General features: G+C 41.0%; 1 protein-coding gene across 1 annotated transcript in view; it reads left to right on the forward strand.

Moving 5' to 3' along the window:
* Nucleotides 1-17,584, forward strand: part of LOC139562377 (synapse differentiation-inducing gene protein 1-like) — a 53,529-nt gene extending 35,945 nt beyond the window's left edge. The window contains exon 5 of the mRNA XM_071380066.1: nucleotides 13,650-17,584. Within this exon, the coding sequence (XP_071236167.1) occupies nucleotides 13,650-13,808 (159 nt within the window). The 3' untranslated portion in view covers nucleotides 13,809-17,584. The remainder of the gene's footprint in view (nucleotides 1-13,649) is intronic.
* The last annotated feature ends 5,550 nt before the right edge of the window (nucleotides 17,585-23,134 follow it).

The raw sequence follows: 23,134 nt of genomic DNA on the forward strand, positions 1-23,134 counted from the left end.
CTTTTTACATAATATTTTGGCGCGATTGTGTGAGAGTGGGCCTTGTATGGAATAAGCTAGGAACAAAAATCCTCCTTGAGCGATGGCGGACATATTCCACAAAGCAAAGGTTTTTATCATGTATAAAAATGTTTCACTCATAGATACAGTGGCAAGAAAAAGTATGTGAACCCTTTGGATTTCTGCATAAATTGGTCATCAAATTTGATCTGATCTTCATCTAAGTCACAACAATAGACAAACATAGTGTGCTTAAACTAATAACACACAAATTATTGTATTTTTCTTGTCTATATTGAATACATAATTTAAACATTCACAGTGTAGGTCGGAAAAAGTATGTGAACCCCTAGGCTAATGACTAATCCAAAAGCTAATTGGAGTCAGGAGTCAACTAACCTGGAGTTCAATCAATGAGACGAGATTGGAGATGTTGGTTAGAGCTGCCTTGCCCTATAAAAAACACTCACAAAAATTGAGTTTGCTATTCACAAGAAGCATTGCCTGATGTGAACCATGCCTTGAACAAAATAGATCTCAGAAGACCTAAGATTAAGAATTGTTGACTTACATAAAGCTGGAAAGGGTTACAAAAGTATCTCTAAAAGCCTTGATGTTCATCAGTCCACGGTAAGACAAATTGTCTACGGCACTGTTGCTACTCTCCCTAGGAGTGGCCGTCCTGCAAAGATGACTGCAAGAGCACAGTGCAAAATGCTCAATGAGGTTAAGAAGAATCTTAGAGTGTCAGCTAAAGACGTACAGAAATCTCTGGAACATGCTGACATCTCTGTTGACGAGTCTAAAATACGTAAAACACTAAACAGGAATGGTGTTAATGGGAGGACACCACGGAAGAAGCCACTGCTGTCCAAAAAAAACAATTTCTGCACATCTGAAGTTTGCAAAAGTGCACCTGGATGTTCCACAGCGCTACTGGCAAAATATTCTGTGGACAGATGAAACTACAGTTGTGTGGAAGGAACACACAACACTATGTGTGGCAAAAAAAAGGCACAGCACACCAACATCAAAACCTCATCCCAACTGTAAAGTATGGTGGAGGGAGCAACATGGTTCTGGGCTGCTTTGCTTTCTCAGGGCCTGGACAGCTTGCTATCATCGACGGAAAAATGAATTCCCAGGTTTATAAATTTTGCAAGAGAATGTTAGGCTATCTGTCCGCCAATAGAAGCTCAACAGAAGTTGGGTGATGCAACAGGACAACGAGACAAAACATAGAAGTAAATCAACAACTGAATGGCTTCAACAGAAGAAAATACGCCTTCTGGAGTGGCCCAGTCAGAGTTCTGACCTCAACCCGATTGAGATGCTGTGGCATGACCTCGACAGCAGTTCACACCAGACATCCCAAGAATATTGCTGAACTGAAACAGTTTTGTAAAAAGGAATGGCCCAAAATTCCTCCTGACCGTTGTGCAGGTCTGATCCACAACTACAGAAAACGTTTGGTTGTTATTGCTGCCAAAGGAGGGTCAACCAGTTATTAAATCCAAGGGTTCATATACTTTTTCCATCCTGCACTGTGAATGTTTACGTGGTTTGTTCAATAAAGACATGAAAACGTATAATTGTTTGTGTGTTATTAGTTTTATGCAGACTGTGTTTGCCTATTGTTGTGACCTAGATGAAAATCAGATCACATTTTATGGTATTTCCAAAGGGTTCACATACATACTTTTTCTTGCCACTGTATATCCACAATGATCTATACTTTCATGTAGTGTATACAGTACATTTATGTCCCTGTGAATGATAGTGTAGGAGCACTAAGTGTTTTGTTGAAATGTGAAAGATTATTTTCAGGCAACACCCTCAGATCTCAAGGGTAGAAGATAATTGTCTAATGTGTTTGTAAAACACGTTTTTCATTCTGAAAATGGTTGTTTTCTCTTTCTCCTTACTGCATCTGAGGAACTGCGGTTGCTCCGTGGTGAATTCGTTTTTGTTTTGATTTGATTGTAATTAATTAAGCCAACTTAAATTGAGCCAGTAATTACAAAGAACTGTTTCTCGCCTGTGCAGAACAATAGGGTTGTTAATCATATTTACATACTTAGTATGCTCATTAACTGCTGGGGAGGGCTGGGTGGAAAATGGTAGTGTCTGTAAGACTCAGCAACACCCTATGTGGCATCCTCTAGTTAAAACTGAAGATAGTTAGAATAATGAGACACAGACTGGGACCACTGTGGCATTCTGTTACATTTGTCAGTCATCTGAAACAAACAGTGTGTATTTTTGAAGGGCTCATGAGAGTTACTAATACATCTTGATCTCGGTATGTTATCCTTCTCTTATCCTTTAAATAATAACATCGAAGCCATTCTATAGAGATATCTCTCATACACTGAGTGCACAAAACATTAGGAACACCTGCTCTTTCCATGACACAGACTGACCAGGTGAATCCAGGTGAAAGCTATGATCCTTTTTGATGTCACTTGTTAAATCCACTACAATCAGTGTAAAGGAAGGCGGAGGAGACAGGTTAAAGAAGGATTTTTAAGCCTTGAGACAATTGAGACATGGATTGTGTTTACCATTCCGAGGCTGAATAGGCAAGACAAAAGATTTAAGGTTCCCAAGTGGCGCAGCAGTCTAAGGCACTATACCTCAGTGCAAGAGGCGTCACTACAGTACCTGGTTCGAATCTAGGCTGTATCACACCCGGCTGTGATTGGGAGTCACACAGGCCCGGCGCACAATTGGCCCAGCGTCGTCCGGGTTTGGCCGGGGTAGGCCGTCATTGTAAATTAGAATTTGTTCTTAACTGACTTTCCTAGTTAAATAAAGGTTAAATAAAAAATAAGTACGTTTTTGAATGGGGTATGGTAGTAGGTGCCAGGCGCACCAGTTTGAGTGTGTCAAGAACTGCAACACTGCTGGGTTTTTCACACTCAACCATTTCCTGTGTGTGTCAAGAATGGTCCACCACCCAAAGGACATCCAGCCAACTTGACACAACTTTGGGAAGCAGTGGAGTCAACAGGGGCCAGCTTTCCTGTGGAATGCTTTCGACACCTTGTAGAGTCCATGCCCCATGAAATTGAGGCTGTTTTGAGGGCAAAATATTAGGAAGGTGTTCCTAATGTTTTGTACACATTCATCAACAGTCATTTTCATGCCCACCTGCATGTTTCATTGTCCTCATTTACAATTCTGCTGGCAGCCTAAACAACCATGTCCTGCTGACCTTTCCAAGTATGCAGAAATTACTCATATTTTGTTTCGTACACTGTATGTAATGTGATAGACAACACAGATCTATTATGGTTCATTGTCATGTTAACAAAGGTCTATATTACCTTCGCATAACTCTGTGAATGATTATACTGTGCATGTGTACTCACAACTTGGAGATAGTGAAGGTCATTGTTTGTGTCATGCCCGACTCCCCCTCCCCCCTGCGTAAATGTGTGTTACATCAACCACAGAGACTAGAGCACTAAAAAAAGCTTCAGATTTGAGTTCTTTAGTTCAGTTTTCTGCGTTCAACAGCGTTCAACAACAACAAACATACGTCGTGCTCCGGTGACGTAGTGAAATCTTACTCAGACTTCCACTATAACTATGTTGTTTTTCGGTTTGGTTTATTTTTTGGTTTATTGCTTTATTAGAATCCCCATTAGCTTTTGCTGAAGCAGCAGCTATTCTTCCCGGGGACCACAAAAAACACTAAACATGGCAAGTAACAAAACTCTGATACAGTGATCGACAAGGAAAGTCACACAGATGTAAAATACAATGATATACAAAAATGATGGTACAAATAATACAACTAAAACGTGTGTTTGTGTGTCCCCACAGTCCCAGCCGTCCCATAAAATGTTGTTTAATCTTTTTTTAAAGGTAATTTTGCTGTTTGCTTGAGTAATTGGAGATGGGAGTTCCATGCAATCATGGCTCTGTATGTTGGAGGCAGTGGGTGGGAGTTTGATCTCTTCAAATTAAATAATATCATCAAGCCCAGATTAACCATGGATCATAGATCCCCACGCAGGGGATGATAATCAGCCTTTGGTCCTCATGGTAGCATTGTTTGGAGTTGGACAGAGACTGTGTGCGGATTTGTGTGTGTGTGTGTGTTAGGGGTGGGTTGTCCACCCAAACACAGTAAATGTAATCTATTATATACGTAAGAGAGTATATTTGACCTCAATGCGAAGCAGCAGCAAAAACTGAAATTAATCGTTTGAATTACCTTGATTACCTTGGCTTCCAAGAATTAAGCTTTTTGATTGGAGAAATCATTATGCTTCCTTTTTTAAAGATGATTACCTTGTTTTGTATATATCCTTATTGTCACGCCCTGACCATAGATTGCTTTGTATGTTTCTATGTTTTGTTTGGTCAGGGTGTGATGTGGGTGGGCATTCTATGTTGTATGTCTAGGTTGTCTATTTCTGTGTTTGGCCTGGTGTGGTTCCCAATCAGAGGCAGCTGTCTATCGTTGTCTCTGATTGGGAGCTATACTTAGGTAGCCTGTTTTCCATTGTGTGTTGTGGGTGGTTGTTTTCTGTTTAGTGTATGTTCACCTGGCAGAACTGTTCGTTTATCGTTTTTTAATTATTTTTAGTATTCATTAAAAGTAATTATGAGTACTTACCACGCTGCACCTTGGTCTTCTCCTTCTCCTCGATACGACGATCGTTACACTTATCTCTAATGAGTACTAGGTTTAAGTTTATATCACCAATTTTCAAGTAGGATGATTTTTAGTCGATCCGAAAATGAAGGGATTATTGCGTAATATATTATTAGTCTTCTTCTTCTCTCTTGTAAGTGCGTCTTTAGTATACTTGTCACTGAGGGATGTAGGCAAGAGGGTGAAATCACATCTTCGATAAAAAACTTTCTACAGTTTGGAGTACCATTAAGTTCTTCAGAGCTAGGGTTAGTCTTGTTGACATAGCAAGTCATTAGATAATGTCCTCATTGATTCAAGCACATTTTATCCGCGGTGAGTCAAATGAAAAACAAGATAATAGCCTTCCAAGAAAGCTTCTAACTGAGGCTGCAGACAGGGCTGAATCCAAAAACCGAATTCTCTGTTCCTTAGGCCTAGACATACGCCAGTAATATAAATAGATCACAGAACTGCCTGTGCTTAAGGACTGAAATGTATGTCCTGACAGAAACAATTACATACATCTATTTGACTTGAGTTTGCATTGCAGAGCCACAGGGGAAAGTGTTCAGAGGAACCTTATGTAGACTAAGGAGGCATCGGCACACACTGTGGACGTGTTTGCTTTATTAACAATGGCACTCCACGATCATGTGTCAGTGGAAAGATATTCGATCACATTGACTAAATTCGATTTTTCTGTATTACAGAAAGCAGTGGACTGAATGACAGCTGTGTCTCTCCTCCAGACTACATTAAAACTGTTATTGCATTGAACATTGTAATGGAAAACATTTGTCCTCTTGACAATATTTATGTTTTGGCATGTGCATATTTAATCATTCTAGGCATCATGAGAACTGTATGAGAGAAAATGCTTGTTCACTTAACCTATTAGGTTTATCTAGTTTATATGATGGAGCAAGAGAAGAATCCTGGTTCTGTTGAACATAAAAAGCCTGGAATTTATGAACGATCCCACAACTTGGGTCACAAGTTACACAGATCCTAACACAAAGGTGGTGTTATCCCTCCCTGTGATTCCACATGATTGGTTATGGTCTTTTCACACACTGGTAACACATTTGAATTGAACCATGTGTCAATTATTCCAACACCTCTGTTCTTTGGCACTGTTTGGTGTGAAAATGAAATTGTCATGACAGGACGGACCGGTTCCACTGAATGACATCTCCGCTGCCAGCCTGGTGTTCACAATTATCAATTAGCCCCAACTCTGTAACCTTGAACAGCATAGGCTGTTACACAGGCAGCCCAATTCTGATCTTTTTACCAATTATTGACAAAAGAGCTGATATGATATGAAAAAATACCAAAATATCAGAATTGGGCTGACTTGAAAAACACAGCCTTAAATCAAATCAAATTGTATTTCACACATGCGCGGAATACAACAGGTGTAGTAGACCTTACCATGAAATGCTTACTTACAAGCCCTTAACCAACAATGCAATTCAAGAAATAGAGTTAAGAAAATATTTATAAAATAAAAAGTAACACAATAAAATAACAATACTGAGGCTATATACAGGGGGTACCGGTACCGAGTCAATGTGCAGGGGTACAGGTTAGTCGAGGTAATTTGTACATGTAGGTAGTGGCAAAGTGACTATGCATAGATAATAAACAGTGAGTAGCAGCAGTGTAAAAACAAAAGGGGGGGGGGTTGTAAATGTAAATAGTCAGGGTGGCCTTTGATTAATTGTTCAGCAGTCTTATGGTTTCGGGGTAGAATTTGTTACCTCTTAAGGATTAGCCCCTTTTTTTCAATTTCCCCTAAAATGACACCCAAATCTAACTGCATGTAGTTCAGGGCCTGAAGCAAGGATATGTATATTCTTGGTACCATTTGAAAGGAAACACTTTGAAGTTTGTGGAAATGTGAAAGGAATGTAGTAGAATATAACACAATAGATCTGGTAAAAGATGATACAAAGAAAAAAACAACTGTACTTTTGTATTGTTTTTGTACCATCTTTGAAATGCAAGAGAAAGACCATAATGTATTATTCCAGCCCGGGTGCAATTTAGATTCTGGCCACTAGATGGCACCGGTGTATGTGCAACGTTTTAGACTTATCCAATGAACCATTGCATTTCTGTTCAAAATTTTGTATCAAGACTTCCCAAGTGTACCTAATTTGTTTATTAATAATTTTTATGTTCAAAATTGTGCACTCTCCTCAAACAATAGCATGGTATTATTTCACTGTAATAGCTACTGTAAATTGGACAGTGCAGTTAGATGAACAAGAATTTAAGCTTTCTGCCAATATCAGATATGTCTATGTCCTGGGAAATGTTCTTGTTACTTACAAACTCATGCTAATCACATTAGCCTACGTTAGCTCAACCGTCCGTGGAAGGGACACCAATCCCAAATAAGTTTTTTAAGGAGCCTTTTGGCGCTCCGGTACCGCTTGCCTTGTGGTAGCAGAGAGGACAGTCTATGACTTGAGTGACTGGAGTCTTTGACAATTTTTTGGGGCCTTCCTCTGACACCGCCTAGTTTATAAGTCCTGGATGGCAGGAAGCTTGGCCCCAGTGATGTACTGGGCTGTACGCACTACCCTCTGTAGCGCCTTACGGTCGGATGCCGAGCAGTTGCCATACCAGGCGGTGATGCAACCGGTCAGGATACTCTCAATGTTGCACCTTTAGAACATTTTGACGATCTGGGGGCCCATGCCAAATCTTTTCAGTCTCCTGAGGAGGAAAAGGTGATGTCTTGCCCTCTTCACGACTCTCTTGGTGTGTTTGGACCATGTTAGTTTGTTGGTGATGTGGACACCAAGGAACTTGAAATTCTCGACCCGCTCCACTACAGCCTTGTCGATGTGAATGGGGGTTGTTTGGCCCTTTTTTTCCTGTAGTCCACTATCAGCTCCTCTGTCTTGCTCATGTTGAGAGAGAGGTTGTTGTCCTGGCACCACACTGCCAGGTCTCTGACCTCCTCCCTATAGGCTGTCTCATCGTTGTCGGTGATCAAGCCTACCACTGTTGTGTCGTCAGCAAACTTAATGATGGTGTTTGGAGTCGTGGTTGGCCACGCAGTCGCGGGTAAACAAGGAATACAAAAAGGGCCTAAGCACGCACCCCTGAGGGCCCCCCATGTTGAGGATCAGCGTGGCAGATGTGTTGTTGCCTATCCTTACCACCTGGGGGCGGCCTGTCAGGAAGTCCAGGATGCAGTTGCAGAGGGAGGTGTTTAGTCCCAGGGTCCTTAACTTAGGGATGAGCTTTGTGGGCACTATGGTATTGAACGCTGAGCTGTAGTCAATTAACCGCATTCTCGCATAGGTGTTCAATTTGTCCAGGTGGGGAAGGGCAGTGTGGAGTGCGATTTGAAATTGCGTCATCAGTGCAGCTCGTGGCTGGGTTTCCCTTTGTAGTCCGTAATAGTTTGCAAGCCCTTCCACATCCCATGAGCATCAGAGCCGATGTAGTAGGATTCAATCTTTGTCCTGTATTGATGCTTGGCCTGTTTTGATGGTTCGTCTGAGGGCATAGCGGGATTTCTTATAAGCATCCAGATTAGTGTCCCGCTCCTTAAAAACGGCAGCTCTAGCCTTTAGCTCAGTGCGGATGTTGCCTGTAATCCATGGCTTCTGGTTGGGATATGTACGTACGGTCACTGGTACTTCCAGCTTTAGTTTTGGCTTGTAATCAGGAATAAGGAGGATAGAATTATGGTCAGATTTGCCAAATGGAGGGCGAGGGAGAGCTTTATATGTGTCTCTGTGTTTGGAGTAAAGATGGTCTAGAGTTTTTTTTTTCTGGTTGCACATGTGACATGCTGGTAGAAATTAGGTAAAATGGATTTACGTTTGCCTGCATTAAATATATGGCTTTATACAGATCATTGAGTGCGGTCTTAGTGCCAGCATCGGTTAGTGCTGATAAATAGATGGCCACGAAAAATATATCGATGAAAACTCTCTTGGTAGATAGTGTGGTTTACAGCTTATCATGAGGTACTCTGCCTCAGGCAAGCAATACCTCGAGACTTCCTTAATATTAGACATTGCACACCAGCTGTTATTGACAAATGGACACATAGCACCACCCCTCGTCTTACTATACATAGCTGTTCTGTCCTGCCGATGCACGGAAAACCCCAGCCAACTGTATATTATCCGTGTCTTCATTCAAAAGTAATCATCCCCCTTGGCGTTTTTCCTATTTAGTTGCATTACAACCTGTAATTTAAAATTGATTTTTATTTGGATTTCATGTAATGGACATACACAAAATAAAGTGTATGTGAAGTGAAATGAAAAAAGTTACTTGTTTAAAAAATATATATATATGGAAAAGTGGTGCGTACATATGTATTCACCCCCTTTGCTATGAAGCCCCTAAATAAGATCTGGTGCAACCAATTACCTTCAGATGTGACATCATTTGTTAAATAAAGTCCACCTGTGTGTCACATGATCTCAGTATATACACCTGTTCTGAAAGGCCCCAGAGTCTGCAACACCACTAAGCAAGGGGCACCACCAAGCAAGCGACACCATGAAGACCAAGGAGCTCTCCAAACAGGTCAGTGACAAATTTGTGGAGAAGTACAGATCAGAGTTGGGTTATAAAAAAATATCCAAAACTTTGAACATTCCACGGAGCACCATTAAATCCATTATTAAAAATGTTTAAGTATATGGCACCACAACAAACCTGCCAAGAGAGGGCCGCCCACCAAAACTCACGGACAAGGCAAGGAGGGCATTAATCAAAGATGCAACAAAGTGACCAAAGATAACCCGGAGATTGGAGTATCTGTCCAAAGGACCACTTTAAGCCGTATACTCCACAGAGCTGGGCTTTGAAGAGTGGCCAGAAAAAAGCCATTTTGTGTAAAGAAAGAAATAAGCAAACACGTTTGGTGTTTGCCAAAAGGCATGTGGGAGACTCCCCAAACATATGGAAGAAGGTGCACTGGTCAGATGAGACTAAAATTGAGCTTTTTGGAAAGAAAACTCTGTCTGGCGCAAACCTAACACCTCTCATCACCCCGAGAACACCATCCCCACATTGAAGCATGGTGGTGACAGCATCATGCTGTGGGGATGTTTTTCATCGGCAGGGTCTGGGAAACTGGTCAGAATTGAACGAATGATGGATGGCGCTAAATACAGGGAAATTCTTGAGGGAAAACTGTTTCAGTCTTCCAGAGATTTGAGACTGGGATGGAGGTTCACCTTCCTGCAGGACAATGACCCTAAGCTTACTGCTAAAGCAACACATGAGTGGTTTAAGGGGAAACATTTAAATGTCTTGGAATGGCCTAGTCAAAGCCCAGACCTCAATCCAATTGAGAATCTGTGGTATGACTTAAAGATTGCTGTACACCAGCGGAACCCATCCAACTTGAAGGAGCTGGAGCAGTTTTGCCTTGAAGAATGGGCAAAAATCCCAGTGGCTAATTGTGCCAAGCTTATAGAGACATACCCCAAGAGACTTGCAGCTGTACCTTGACTTTGAGGGGCTGAGTAGTTATGCACACTCCAAGTTTTCTGTTTTTTTTGTCTTATTTCTTGTTTGTTTCACAATTAAAAAAAATGCATCTTCAAAGTGGTAGGCATGTTGTGTAAATCAAATTATACAAACCCTCCAAAAATCTATTTTAATTCCAGGGTGTAAGGCAACAAAATAGGAAAAATGCCAAGGGGGATGAATACTTTCGCAAGCCACTGTACTCGTGATACATAAGATATTACAGTTGTTAAAACCTCTCTAGGGTACGTGAGACGGTAGCGTCCCACCTCTTCAACAGCCAGTGAAACTGCAGGGCGCCAAATTCAAAACAACAGAAATCCCATAATTAAAGTTCCTCAAACATACATGTATTTTACACCATTTTAAAGATACACTTGTTGTAAATCCAGCCACAGTGTCCGATTTCAAAAAGGCTTTACGACAAAAGCACACAAAACCAAACGATTATGTTAGGCCTATTCACAGAATAACACAGCCATTTTTCCAGCCAAAGAGAGGATTCACAAAAAGCAGAAATATAGATCAAATTATTCACTAACCTTTGATGATCTTCATCAGATGACACTCATAGGACTTCATGTTACACAATACATATATGTTTTGTTCGGTAAAGTTCTTATTTATATCCAAAAATTGGAATTTACATTGGCGCCTTACGTTCAGAAGTTCCAAAACATCCTTTGATTTTGCAGAGAGCCACATCAATTTACAGGAATACTCATAATAAACATTGCTAAAAGATACAACTGTTATGCATGGAATTTTAGATGCACTTCTCCTTAATGCAACCGCTGTGTCAGATTTCAAAAAAGCTTTACGGAAAAAGCAAACCATGCAATAATCTGAGTCGGCGCTCAGAGCCCAATCAAGACACAAATATATCCGCCATATTTTGCAGTCAACAGAAGTCAGAAATAACATTATAAACATTCACTTACCTTTGATGATCTTCATCAGAATGCACTCCCAGGAATCCCAGTTTCACAAAAATGTTTGTTTTGTTCGATAATGTCCATTATTTATGTCCAAATTCCTCCTTGTTGTTCTAGCGTTCAGTACACTTTCCAAACTCACGACGCGCGGGCAAGTCCAGCAGAAAGTACGGACGAAAAGTTAAAAAAGTTATATTACAGTCCGTAAAAACATGACAAATGAAGTATTGACTCAATCTTTAGGATGTTTTTAACATAAATCTTCAATAATGTTCCAACCGGAGAATTCATTTGTCTTCAGAAGTGCGATGGAACAGAGCTCGGTCTCACATGAACATCATCAACATGATCTATCATCAACATCTATCAACATGGTCAACATGGTCAACATGGTCTATCATCAACATGATAGACCTTACTCAATCCCCTCTCATTGGCCCCCACTTTACAGTAGAAGCATCAGACAAGGTTCTAAAGACTGTTGACATCTAGTGGAAGCCTTAGGAAGTGCAACATTACCAATATCCCACTGTATCTTCAATAGGAGCTGAGTTGAAAATCGACCAACCTGGATTTTTTCTCAGGTTTTTGCCTGCCATATGAGTTCTGTTATACTCACAGACATCATTCAAACAGTTTTAGAAACTTCAGAGTGTTTTCTATCCAAATCTACTAATAATATGCATATTCTAGCTTTTATGGCTTTGTAGCAGGCCGTTTACTCTGGGCATGCTTTTCATCCGGATGTGAAAATACTGCCCCCTACCCCAAAGAAGTTAATGTCACCTTGGTGGGATAGTTCCGAACGGTGCTCATCCATTTTATTCTCCAGTGATTACACATTGGCCAATAGAACGGATGGTAGAAGCTGGTTACCCACTCGCTGCCGAATTTTCACAAGGCACCCCGATCCCTGCCCCCTGTACCTCCGTCTTTTCTTCACGTGAATGATGGGGATATGGGCCTGGTCTCTGGAGAAACAGTATATCCTTCGCGTCGGACTCATTAAAGAAAAATATATTTGCCCAGTTTGAGGTGAGTAATCACTGTTCTGATATCCAGAATCTCTTTTCGGTCATAAGAGACGGTAGCAGCAACATTACGTACAAAACAAGTTACAAACAATGCGAGGAAACACAGGAGCCCGTAAAATGGCAGTCATCCCTCCAGCGCCATTCTTGGTCGTACGTTTACAACTCTATTATGTGTGGCCTGCAGGAGTACTGCATGGCCGTGAGGCATAACCTTCACAATTGCCATTTGCATATTATGTAATCATAGGTTCCTCTAAATGAAAACACATTCGTAGCTACCTTGAGAAGAACGTGAGCTAAAACGAACAGACCATGAGTACCTCTCGTATGCTATAAGTACTATGGTTTAATTGACTATCACAGCACCGCTCTAGTCATTCCTTGTTACGACTACCCTTTCCTCACTCTCCCTCGTTCTTTGTCCTCTCTATCGCTGACGTACTGTGTCTGAGGGATGGTGTAAAGCTGACATCTCAGCGGGGCTCCCGTGGGACTCTGGGGCCGGCTACATGCATTAATATTTCAGCTACCCTGTCACTGGCCACATTCACACAGAAAAAAACATGGCATCAAATTACAATCATTTTAAAAGAAAAAAAATCATAATGGAGCTTTCAATAGCCCGCAGGACTCCATCTCCTCTGAAGCCCTTCCTCCCACTGCATCAGTTATTTCGCTGTAACATTGTGTTCACTCTACATTAAAATGTGAAATAAAGTTTTTTGCCCCAGGGAGCCCTCACATGAGTCCATGTTATGCTCCTGTCTGAACATAGAAAATAACAAGATAAAAACATCACAATCCCTTAATCTCCTGTCTTCACCCTCCATTTACCCAAAGGACCGGTTTTTTTTCAACCTTGGGCCAAGCACCAGTAGGGTTATCAGCTTTCAGCCGCTACCCACCTCGTGATGAACTTTGTCTGGAATCTTTAAATGAGGATTTGGTTCATTAATAAATGTTTTGGTATTCACACTTGCACAATTTACAATGTTAGAGGGGGCCTGTCTACAGGCGGCCTTTTGATTGCTACCCATAATGCTGAAGATAAAAGGACTGCTTGCTAACAAACCAAGAATGGTCCTCAGCAAGGTAATAGGGGAGGTCAGGGGCGGTATGTAGATGACATAATAAGGAATACTTCTAGGGTATTGAGCTATATTAATCAGAATATCCCTCTTTTTAGTCTTGATAATTTCTCGTGGACTTCAGAAGGATACAGGCCCAGTTGGCGAGTTGAGTCACAGCGGATTTCATTATTTATCCGCTGTGGGTTGCCATGTTTTGCTTAGCGCCTCCACAAGATCCCCCATACATTTCACTGGAAAGGGCCAATTTCCTGTTTAATTTCCTCCTATTAATTGGGTAATTCTGTCTCCCCTTTGCCCTCGGTCTCTCTCTCTCTCTCTCTCTCTCTCTCTCTCTCTCTCTCTCTCTCTCTCTCTCTCTCTCTTTCTCTCTTTCTCTCTCTCTCTCTTTCTCTCTCTCTCTCTCTCTCTCTCTCTCTCTCAGACGAACAAGGCGGTGTCTAAGGGGGACTTACACTTGGCCAGCTCCAGCTCCAGACGTGCCCTCTTCCTGGCTGTGCTGTCAATCACCATCGGCACAGGCATATATGTGGGCGTGGCTGTCGCGCTCATCGCATACCTCTCCAAGAACCACCACTTGTAGCCTTGCCCTGCCCCCACTGCACTGTACTGACTGCGCTGGGGGTATGGTTCACTTGGGGGCAATTGAACAATGGAATATGGGCCTGCAAACTATGGGACTATCAGGATGGACAGAACCTGGCCATATGGTTGACACAATTCGTGAGCTCTAACATGAGGTTCCTGATATGGATAATGGTATTTTAACGGTCAAGTTATTCTCTCATTTTGACCAAGAAAAACTGGAGACTCTTAGTCGTTCCATACACGACTGATTTTCTTATTTAGATGTTTAAAATTGGTTTGAGTTTTACCAAGGCAAAACACAGCCTGTGAGAGGTCAAACCAACATGCACTAAATATTACCTGTACCAAGAGTATACTGTACGTTTACGGGGCATGTTCAATGCTCAGTTAACGGTGAGTTGTGGATGTCCAGCTACATTCACCACACTATCAGTCACATTTGGCAGCTCCTGTCGTGGATAAAAGGGCTGCTAAAGATGTCACTCGTCCATACATTGAACCTGTATACATTTATTCTACGTCACATTGAATTGATCCGTGGATGTCACATAGTGCAGCTCAACTGGATCATTTCTCGGGTGAATACTACAAGTCCTATAAAGTAATGTGATGGTTTATATACAGTGCCTACAGAAAGTATTCACACCGCTTGATTACAGCCTGAATTTAAAAGGGATTAAATTTAGGTTTTTATTATCACTGGACTACACACAATAACCCATAATGTCAAAGTGGAATTATGTTTTTAGAAATTTTAACAAATTCATAAAAAAATTCAAAGCTGAAATGTCTCAATAAGCATTCTACCCTTTTTTGTCATGGCAAGCCTAAATAAGTTAAGGAGTAAAAATGTGCTCCAATAATATGTTTCATGGACCGTGTGCAATAATTGTGTTTAGCATGTATTTTTAATGACTACCTCATCTCTGTACACCACACTTAAAATTATCTGTGTGGGGGGGGGGGCAGCAGACATTGAATATCCCTTTGAGCATGCTGAAGTTATTAATTACACTCTGGATGGTGTATCAATACACCCAGTCACTACAAAGATACAGGCCTCCTTCCCCACGCTTGTGGGGTATTGTGTGTAAATGGGTGAGAAAGAAAATCTATTGAATCCATTTTGATTTCAGGCTGTGTAACAACAAAATGTGGAATAAGCCGAGGGGCATGAATACTTTCTGAAGGCACTGTACATTAAAGTGCCACTGCACTCCAATACAGTATCTTGGTGGCCCTATTATCTCAAGGGAGAACTGATGTCTCCTCGCAGCACAATGTCTTTTAACACATGCTTCACACCTGAAATGTGGAGCTTTTGTTGTAACCCTACGACGACATGCTTTTGTGTTCCGTCAGGGATAGAAAGTGCACAGGCTGCAGCTCCCCAACAGAACCAGCATACACAGAGATACAGTACCTCAATGTTGATAGGCACAAATAAGGGGGGGGGGGAAAGCAGAGGAGTCATTGGAGGCAGAAGCCATGCTGTAAATACCTCTATGCTTTTTGTTTATAAACATACTGGAATAGATGTGATCATTTTTTTGCAATCTTTTTTTTTCCTGCTGTATACTGCTACTATGTCAACTGTCAATGTTTTGGAGACTCATTGGAGAGTCAGTGTTTGAGATACAAGTGCTTGCAAATGAAATGTAGTGTTATGTCTGACGTGCCTGTGGTTTCACAATCTGACTTTGGTTGGTTCAGCTGCAACGTTATTAAAATTATTGTATTTTTTCTTCATGCACAATAGCTTTGCTTATTACAACATATACAGTATTACCACATGAAATAATCTGGTCAAAATGTTTTACAGGTTAGGCTATTTTGTTGCATATGCTGTACATTATAAAATATGTTTAACATTTTTTAATAATATGCACAACGTAAAGGCTTCTAAAAAAACAAATATTACTTGAACACACAAAAAATGATTAAGTGTTTATTGAAGTCAGCACAGACCTAAATGATGGACACTGCTCAAGCATCAGGTTTCCCCACTCACTCCTTCCCTATCCTCACCTCCACTGCACATACTAGTACAACTCTATTACATTCAGCCTTTCCCCAAGAATGACTAATGACCTGCACGCACTGCATATTTCATGGCAGCAGAAACCTCTCGCTGCCTGTCAAATATTAGCTTGCCAAGCGCCCAGACGATTCATCCATTTTACATGACATTGAGGGCGCCGTAGTAGTTAGCGCGGCTCTAAGTGCATGCCAAGACTTCCATGTCAGAGAGGTGGGTTGGGAGAGGGTGGGATTTAGTTGTATCATATCTATATGTGACATGAGAGAGACTCAGTGATAAAGGCCTATTGTACTGTAGGCTTTTAAGTGCTGAATGCCTTTCATGCCTTTTCTATGAATCCTTAGTGGGTCTGATCCAGGTGCTTTACACTGTGTGTCCTGGGCTAACCACTGGGAGAAAAGACACACCTGCTCAGTGAATCCCGGGGACCAGGCTGATTCATACCAATAGGCTATAAGACTCTGAGTCACAGGGGCTGGAAACCCAGCAGAGGCAATAACAACAGCTAGGCTGTAAATGCAAGGATTTTGATGGTAAAGAAGATATCTACAACCTAACGTTTATGGCAGGGTTGGGGAGTAACTGATTACATGTAATCTGATTACTTTTTCTTTTTTTTTACATTAGCAGCACATTTTCTACAAATCAGATTACAGATACTTTTGAAAAATGACACTAAACATAAATATAAACACATGTAAAGTCCCATGTTTCATGAGCTGAAATAAAAGAACCCAGAAGCACAAAAAGCTTATTTCGCTCAAATTTTATGCACACATTTGTTTACATCCCTCTTAGTGAGCGTTTCTCCTTTGCCAAGATAATCCATCCACCTCACAAGTGTGGCATATCAAGAAGCTGATTAAACAGCATGATCATTACACAAGTGCACCTTGTGATGGGGACAATAACAGGCCACTCTAAAATGTGCAGTTTTGTCACACAACACAATGCCACAGATTTCTCAAGTTTTGAGGGAGTGTGCAATTGGCTGTTCATTTCTCTACCATAAGCCACCTCCAGCGTTGTTTTAGAGAATTTGGCAGTACGTCCAACCGGCCTCCAAACTGCAGACGCGTCGTGTGGGCGAGCGGTTTGCTGATGTCAATGTTGTGAACAGAGTGCCCAGTGGTGGCAGTGGGGTTATGGTACGGGCAGGCATAAATTACGAACAATTAACACAATTGCATTTTATTGATGGCTATTTGAATGCACTGTGACGAGATCCGTGAGATACCTTGACGAGATCCTGAGGCCCATTGTCGTGCCATTCATTCGCCACCATCACCTCATGTTTCAGCACAGCCCCATGTCGCAAGGATCTATCTGTACACAATTCCTGGAAATTGAAAATGTCCCAGTTATTCCATGGCCTGCATATTCACCAGACATATCAAATGTCACACGTCAGCATTTTTGGGATGCTCTGGATCGACGTGTACGACAGCGTGTTCCAGTTCCCGACAACATTCCATAGGCCACATTCAACAGCCTGATCAACTCTATGCGAAGGAGATGTCGGGCTGCATGAGGCAAATGGTGGTCACACCAGATACTGACGGTTTTCTGATCCACACCCCTACCTTTTTTAAAAAGGTATCTGTGACCAACAGACGCATATCTTTATTCCCAGTCATGTGAAATCCATAGATTAGGGTCTAATTACTTTATTTCAATTGACTGATTTCCTTATATGAACCGTATCTCAATAAAATCTTTGAATATGTTGCATGTTGAATTTATATATATTTTTGTTCAGTGTAGATGATTACTTCTTGGATTACTTTTAAATTCAGAAAGGATGTTTGCGGGAAAAAAATACATTGACACCTCTCTGTTTTTGCAATGATATTAAATTCAGCATTGAAAAAAGGCACAAGTTTAAGTTTGTTGCACCTAAGCAAGTCTGAACATAAGTCAGAGACCACTATGATGACACACCAAAAGAGTTTGAGGATAATTTTTGTCTTCTTCTATTGCCTCCTAAGGGGAAAGTAATTCCAAAGTAACTGAAAGTAATCAGATTACGTTACTGAGTTTGGGTAATTCAAAAGTTACATTACTGATGACTATTTTGGATAGTTAACTAGTAACCAATGGATTACATTTAGAAATGAACCTACCCAACCCTGTCTATAGACTGGAATGGTTAAGATACCCGTTTTCAGAAGGCATAGGGAAATTGAATTGCAACAATAGCCATGGAAATCAATAGCCTATTCCAATATCTTCATTGTCTAGACCTCCAACATGTGTTACAATACAATAAAGAAGCAGAGGACAGTCTTTTGCATTTGGCCGTTATAAATGTATTGACAGCATGAATTGAAAGCACTGGAACAATGAATTAGAGCTCTCATTGTTAAGCAGAAGACACCTTATCACCAGAAACCTCAAACTAGCAACTCCCAGGCAAAGAGCTGCCATTAGCGACAAAACAAACATAGCCTGCTGTAAACAGCTGTTTGCTAGGAGCAGGCCAGTGAGCCCACAGCTCTATCTAATAAGGATTTGGAGAGCGGGGGACTGAGGGAGTGGGGGAAGATGGGTTATTAGCTTAATGCACGGTGGCTTCCACCATGTTTATGTTAACTGGCAGGACATCTGATCTGAAAAGCAGGGATGATGATAGTGCAGTCTATTCATATGCATTGCTGTCGTCAGTATCCTCCAAAACAAGTGAAGGGCATTGATTATGGTTGTGTAAGACTGCAATTTGAGGCAGCATCGACTTCCCCAAATTGTAAGGCTGTCATTTGTAGCCGAGTATCACATCATTGTCGTTTAGCTTATCAGTTGGCAGGGTAAGATATTAAAGGCGATACATTGTAACTCAAATGTCGATTAGCACAACACCCCCATTTGACACTTAACTCTCAATGTCAATCATTGAGTCAAATAGAGCGTGTTCGGCTCAAGAGTTTTGATAGGTCATACAAATTACATAGCACAAGCAAAAATCATTGCTGGTCTGAACCAGCAACACAAAGTGAATGAAATGGGAAGATGCTACCATTCATCACAGGGTGTGGTTCTTGTGCAGTTAGAGCAGTACATATTAGTTAAAGCATAGAGCAGTAAATATTAGTTAGAGCAGTAAAGCAGTAAATATTAGTTAGAGCATAGAGCAGTACATATTAGTTAAAGCATAGAGCAGTAAATATTAGTTAGAGCATAGAGCAGTAAATATTAGTTAGAACATAGAGCAGTAAATATTAGTTAGAGCATAGAGCAGTAAATATTAGTTAGAGCATAGAGCAGTAAATATTAGTTAGAACATAGAGCAGTAAATATTAGTTAGAGCATAGAGCAGTACATATTAGTTAGAGCATAGAGCAGTAAATATTAGTTAGAATATAGAGCAGTAAATATTAGTTAGAGCATAGAGCAGTACATATTAGTTAGAGCATAGAGCAGTAAATATTAGTTAGAACATAGAGCAGTAAATATTAGTTAGAGCATAGAGCAGTAAATATTAGTTAGAGCAGTAAATATTAGTTAGAGCATAGAGCAGTAAATATTAGTTAAAGCATAGAGCAGTAAATATTAGTTAGAGCATAGAGCAGTAAATATTAGTTAGAGCATAGAGCAGTAAATATTAGTTAGAGCAGTAAATATTAGTTAGAGCATAGAGCAGTAAATATTATTTAAAGTCACAGAGGCTATTGCAAAAAAACTACATAAGATAATTTTTCAGTTAACATAAATTATTGCCAGTTTTTAGAATGTTTTTTGGAGAGTTTGAAATTGGGATCTTTTGCTACAGACAAAGGCATTTCCAGGCATAGAGCCGGCATGGAAATGAATAATATTGAAAGCTCGTGGCCCCCCTGCTCAACACTGCTACGTCAGTGTTCTTGTGGCGAGGAGGAATCTAGTCGATGAATCGCAGCAGCTGTTTTCCCTCCAAGGCCCATTAATCGGAAATTAACAGTGATTGAGTTTTCTTCCACAGAAACACTGGGCCTGGCTGAACTGGGCTATGATGAGGAGGAGACACAGAGGGACAGACAAGCTTACTGAGATTTTGCAGCAGTGAGACATTTACACCTGTTATGTTCAAGCGGGAATAAGGCAGGAAAGGATGATAAAGGGAATATATATATATATTTTTTTTAATGTATTGTACATTATGATATTTGGTCATGCAAAATGTATGCAAACAAGAAAACCAATTGCTGTGGGTAACTGAAAACCTATAGCGTTTCTATCGTTATACACTGCCCTTAATACTGTACATTACGGGAAGTATGATATCTTCTTTAATGATCTTTTCTATTGATGCACCACTGTGGTTTGCAGGTAAATAAGAAGAAATGTCAACCGAGATCTGTAGAGTGTGCATCCTCTCCTCTGAGCCAAAAGGTTCATCGTGGCGAAATACCGGAGACATATTGTCCCTAAGATCCATGTTAGAGTCACATCGCAGAATATCTGCCACATGAATAAGGTATGAATAATGGCCACGCATGTACACACGTGCACACACGCACGCAGGCACGCACACACACATTGTGACATGCTCTGCACTACCTGCATAGGACAGCACATAAATCATTTCACAGAAGAAATAGATTGTCTGTATAATACTGAGCCAGGTTTGTATCTCAACCCTCCACTCAGATGTTTCACCCAAAATTCAATATGATCATCATATGGGTAAATTGAAGATTGCTGAGATTAAGCTGGTCATAATACAGCACAAAAAGGAATGAAAAAGGCCCTGGTCTTACCCTATTCGATTAACTCTAACGGGTTCGCTCTCGGGTTTCCATGAAAGCTGAAAATGTTAATTAATGTGCGAGTTAATTAAGAGCCCACCTTCTGTGACACGGAGCAGTGATGACTCAACCCACTCTCATCTCTGAATGATTTATTCATCCAGCCTTCTCCGAGGCCAACAGCTCTCTCGATGGGCCAGTAGTGGGGAGAAGTGGTTGGGGAGCAAGGCAGGTCAACAGGAGGTTGTTGCGTACTCTGGTACAGAATCGGACTCTTGTGTTCCAACTGAGACATCATGGATAGTGTCATATTATCTAATAAAGAATACGGGGACTGTGGCTAATCAGATGTTAGCCTGTAATGAACAATCAGAGTTGGGTCACCTCACATACACAGAGTGTTACTGTCTCTCCTCCTCTGTTGTGTTCCCCCGGCTTATGCCATAGAGAGTTCTTGTGTGATCACACAGACTCCAAGCTGTTCCGTCATACAGTAGAGAAAAATAAAGGAAGAAGGCAATCACGGCCTGGTCTCACAGGATCGGAGCAGCAGACCCAAACGCTTTTGACTGTGAGATGGCGCTGCTATCAAGCCCTGCCTCTGGGGGGGTCGAATCAAGCGTGTCTGCACATTGAAGATCATGCTTGAGCCACTCAGCATACCGCACCATCGTTGTAGCTACATATTTTGCAAATTCTACCTTGACCCTTCAGTGAGAGTGAGTCTACTTCTGAACAATGCCTGACTGAGAAATGTAACAAATCTTTGGTGGTAATGCAGTTATTTGTGTGTAATGAGGTAATCATTTCACTTGGGTGTTTGAATTCAATTATAATGTACTGATTACTAAGTTAATCAGCAATATGAATGCAATTGACCACAGGTTAGACGGAGACTTCAGAGACAATAATGAGGATTTATTTTCAGTGATGCAGAAAATGCCACCTGGTTAAGAAGGAGACCACAGCAGCGCTCTGCTAGTCACCCACTGCCATTAGAAACTGGAGCCTGAGGAGAGACCAGAGAGGAGCAACCGCAAACCAAAATGGATTTCAGCTCGAGAAGTGGCGCAGAAAACAGAACGATAGGGGGACAATAGCAAGTTGAGAAGGAAAGAGGCAGGATGATGAAGACTCAATAAAGCAGACAGTACTGTTGAATAAATCAACCTTTAAAAAGGACATTTAATGCAGACAAAAGAAAATCACTTAGAAATTGAGTTTTAATTGCTATGCAAATGCTGGCTACGCCTCCTGAGGCTCCATATGTGGGCTCTGGTTCCCACTGCTGCAATCCCACCACAGCAGAGCAGACACTCTCTCCCTCCTTTAAACAACTGTGTACTATTACTGGTGTCTCTGACACATTGGCTTCATAATTTCCACTGTTTCCGTCATTACCAATCTGTCGCTCCTATCATGGCCACCTAATCATCCCCTGATTAATTGGTATGCATCACTCCTCACCTCCCCACTGTGATAGCTAATGTGTGATGATAAACTCTGGAACAAAAATGTCTGCCGTGGCATCACTCTGGTGGGTGCTATACATTGATAGTGGATGATGTGAGTTTCCCCATACAATGTAAAGCCTTTTGAGCAGCTGGTGGAAAAGTTATGTACAGTGATATGAATTGCTAATATTTATGACTCTATGCCAACAACACTGTCAGATATCCGATCATTCCTTGCCCATAGGAGAAACTGTACAATACAGCGACAAATTCCTCTTTTAGAGCATTTTAAAACAATGAAAAAGGCCAATAAAAGGCCATATAACTTCATTGAGCAGTGGTAATGCAGTTAGTACATCGCGTATCTATTGGTTTTTGAGGAAGTAGTTACCATTTTGTGCATGTATTGGCAGCCATCCATCAAGTAAGCAGCAATAAGCAGTCAAGACCAGGAAGTGATGTTCTGTATCAGTGAGGTCAGCTGACAGAAAATCCATCTCCCAGATTATAGCTGCCCTACGTGGGAGAGTAGAGGAAGAAGTGGAAAAGACACACAGAAAAGGGTAGGAAAATGAAATGCAATCACATAATTAAATCCAAATGTGCAAGTTCAATCCCTAGCATTCCTAATGTCAAGCTTGTTACAAATGTGTTTGCTGGATGTTGTTTTAGCCATTTACTCAAGTAAACAAGCATTCATGCCAAAGGCAGAGCCATGGGTTACAGACAAGCAACAGACAAGCAACGAGCAACTCTTACATTGGGGTGGACATATTTTGATATGGGAGTTTTTGTGTGTATTTTTTTACAGGTTTTAAATGCTAATTTTTTGTGACTTTTGAGAAAAGGATACAGACAAATCTTAACTTATTAATGGGCAAATTTACGAGGTTTAAGGGGGGCCTTGTAAAGGGGCACTTACTCTTGTACAGTCCAATCAGGGCCATGGCCATTCATACTGTACTGAAAACCAGTGTGACTGTTCATGTGGATATATTCAATTAAACAAACATTAGTTTTCTTTCTCTGCTACTGTACGGTGAAAGTCTTAGTATTTTTTTCACTTCCCCTATGTTAGGTTGTTACTACTGCTGCTCTACATACT

Source organism: Salvelinus alpinus, chromosome 32 (genome assembly GCF_045679555.1).
Source record: "Salvelinus alpinus chromosome 32, SLU_Salpinus.1, whole genome shotgun sequence".
In the NCBI taxonomy this organism is placed as follows: Eukaryota; Metazoa; Chordata; class Actinopteri; order Salmoniformes; family Salmonidae; genus Salvelinus; species Salvelinus alpinus.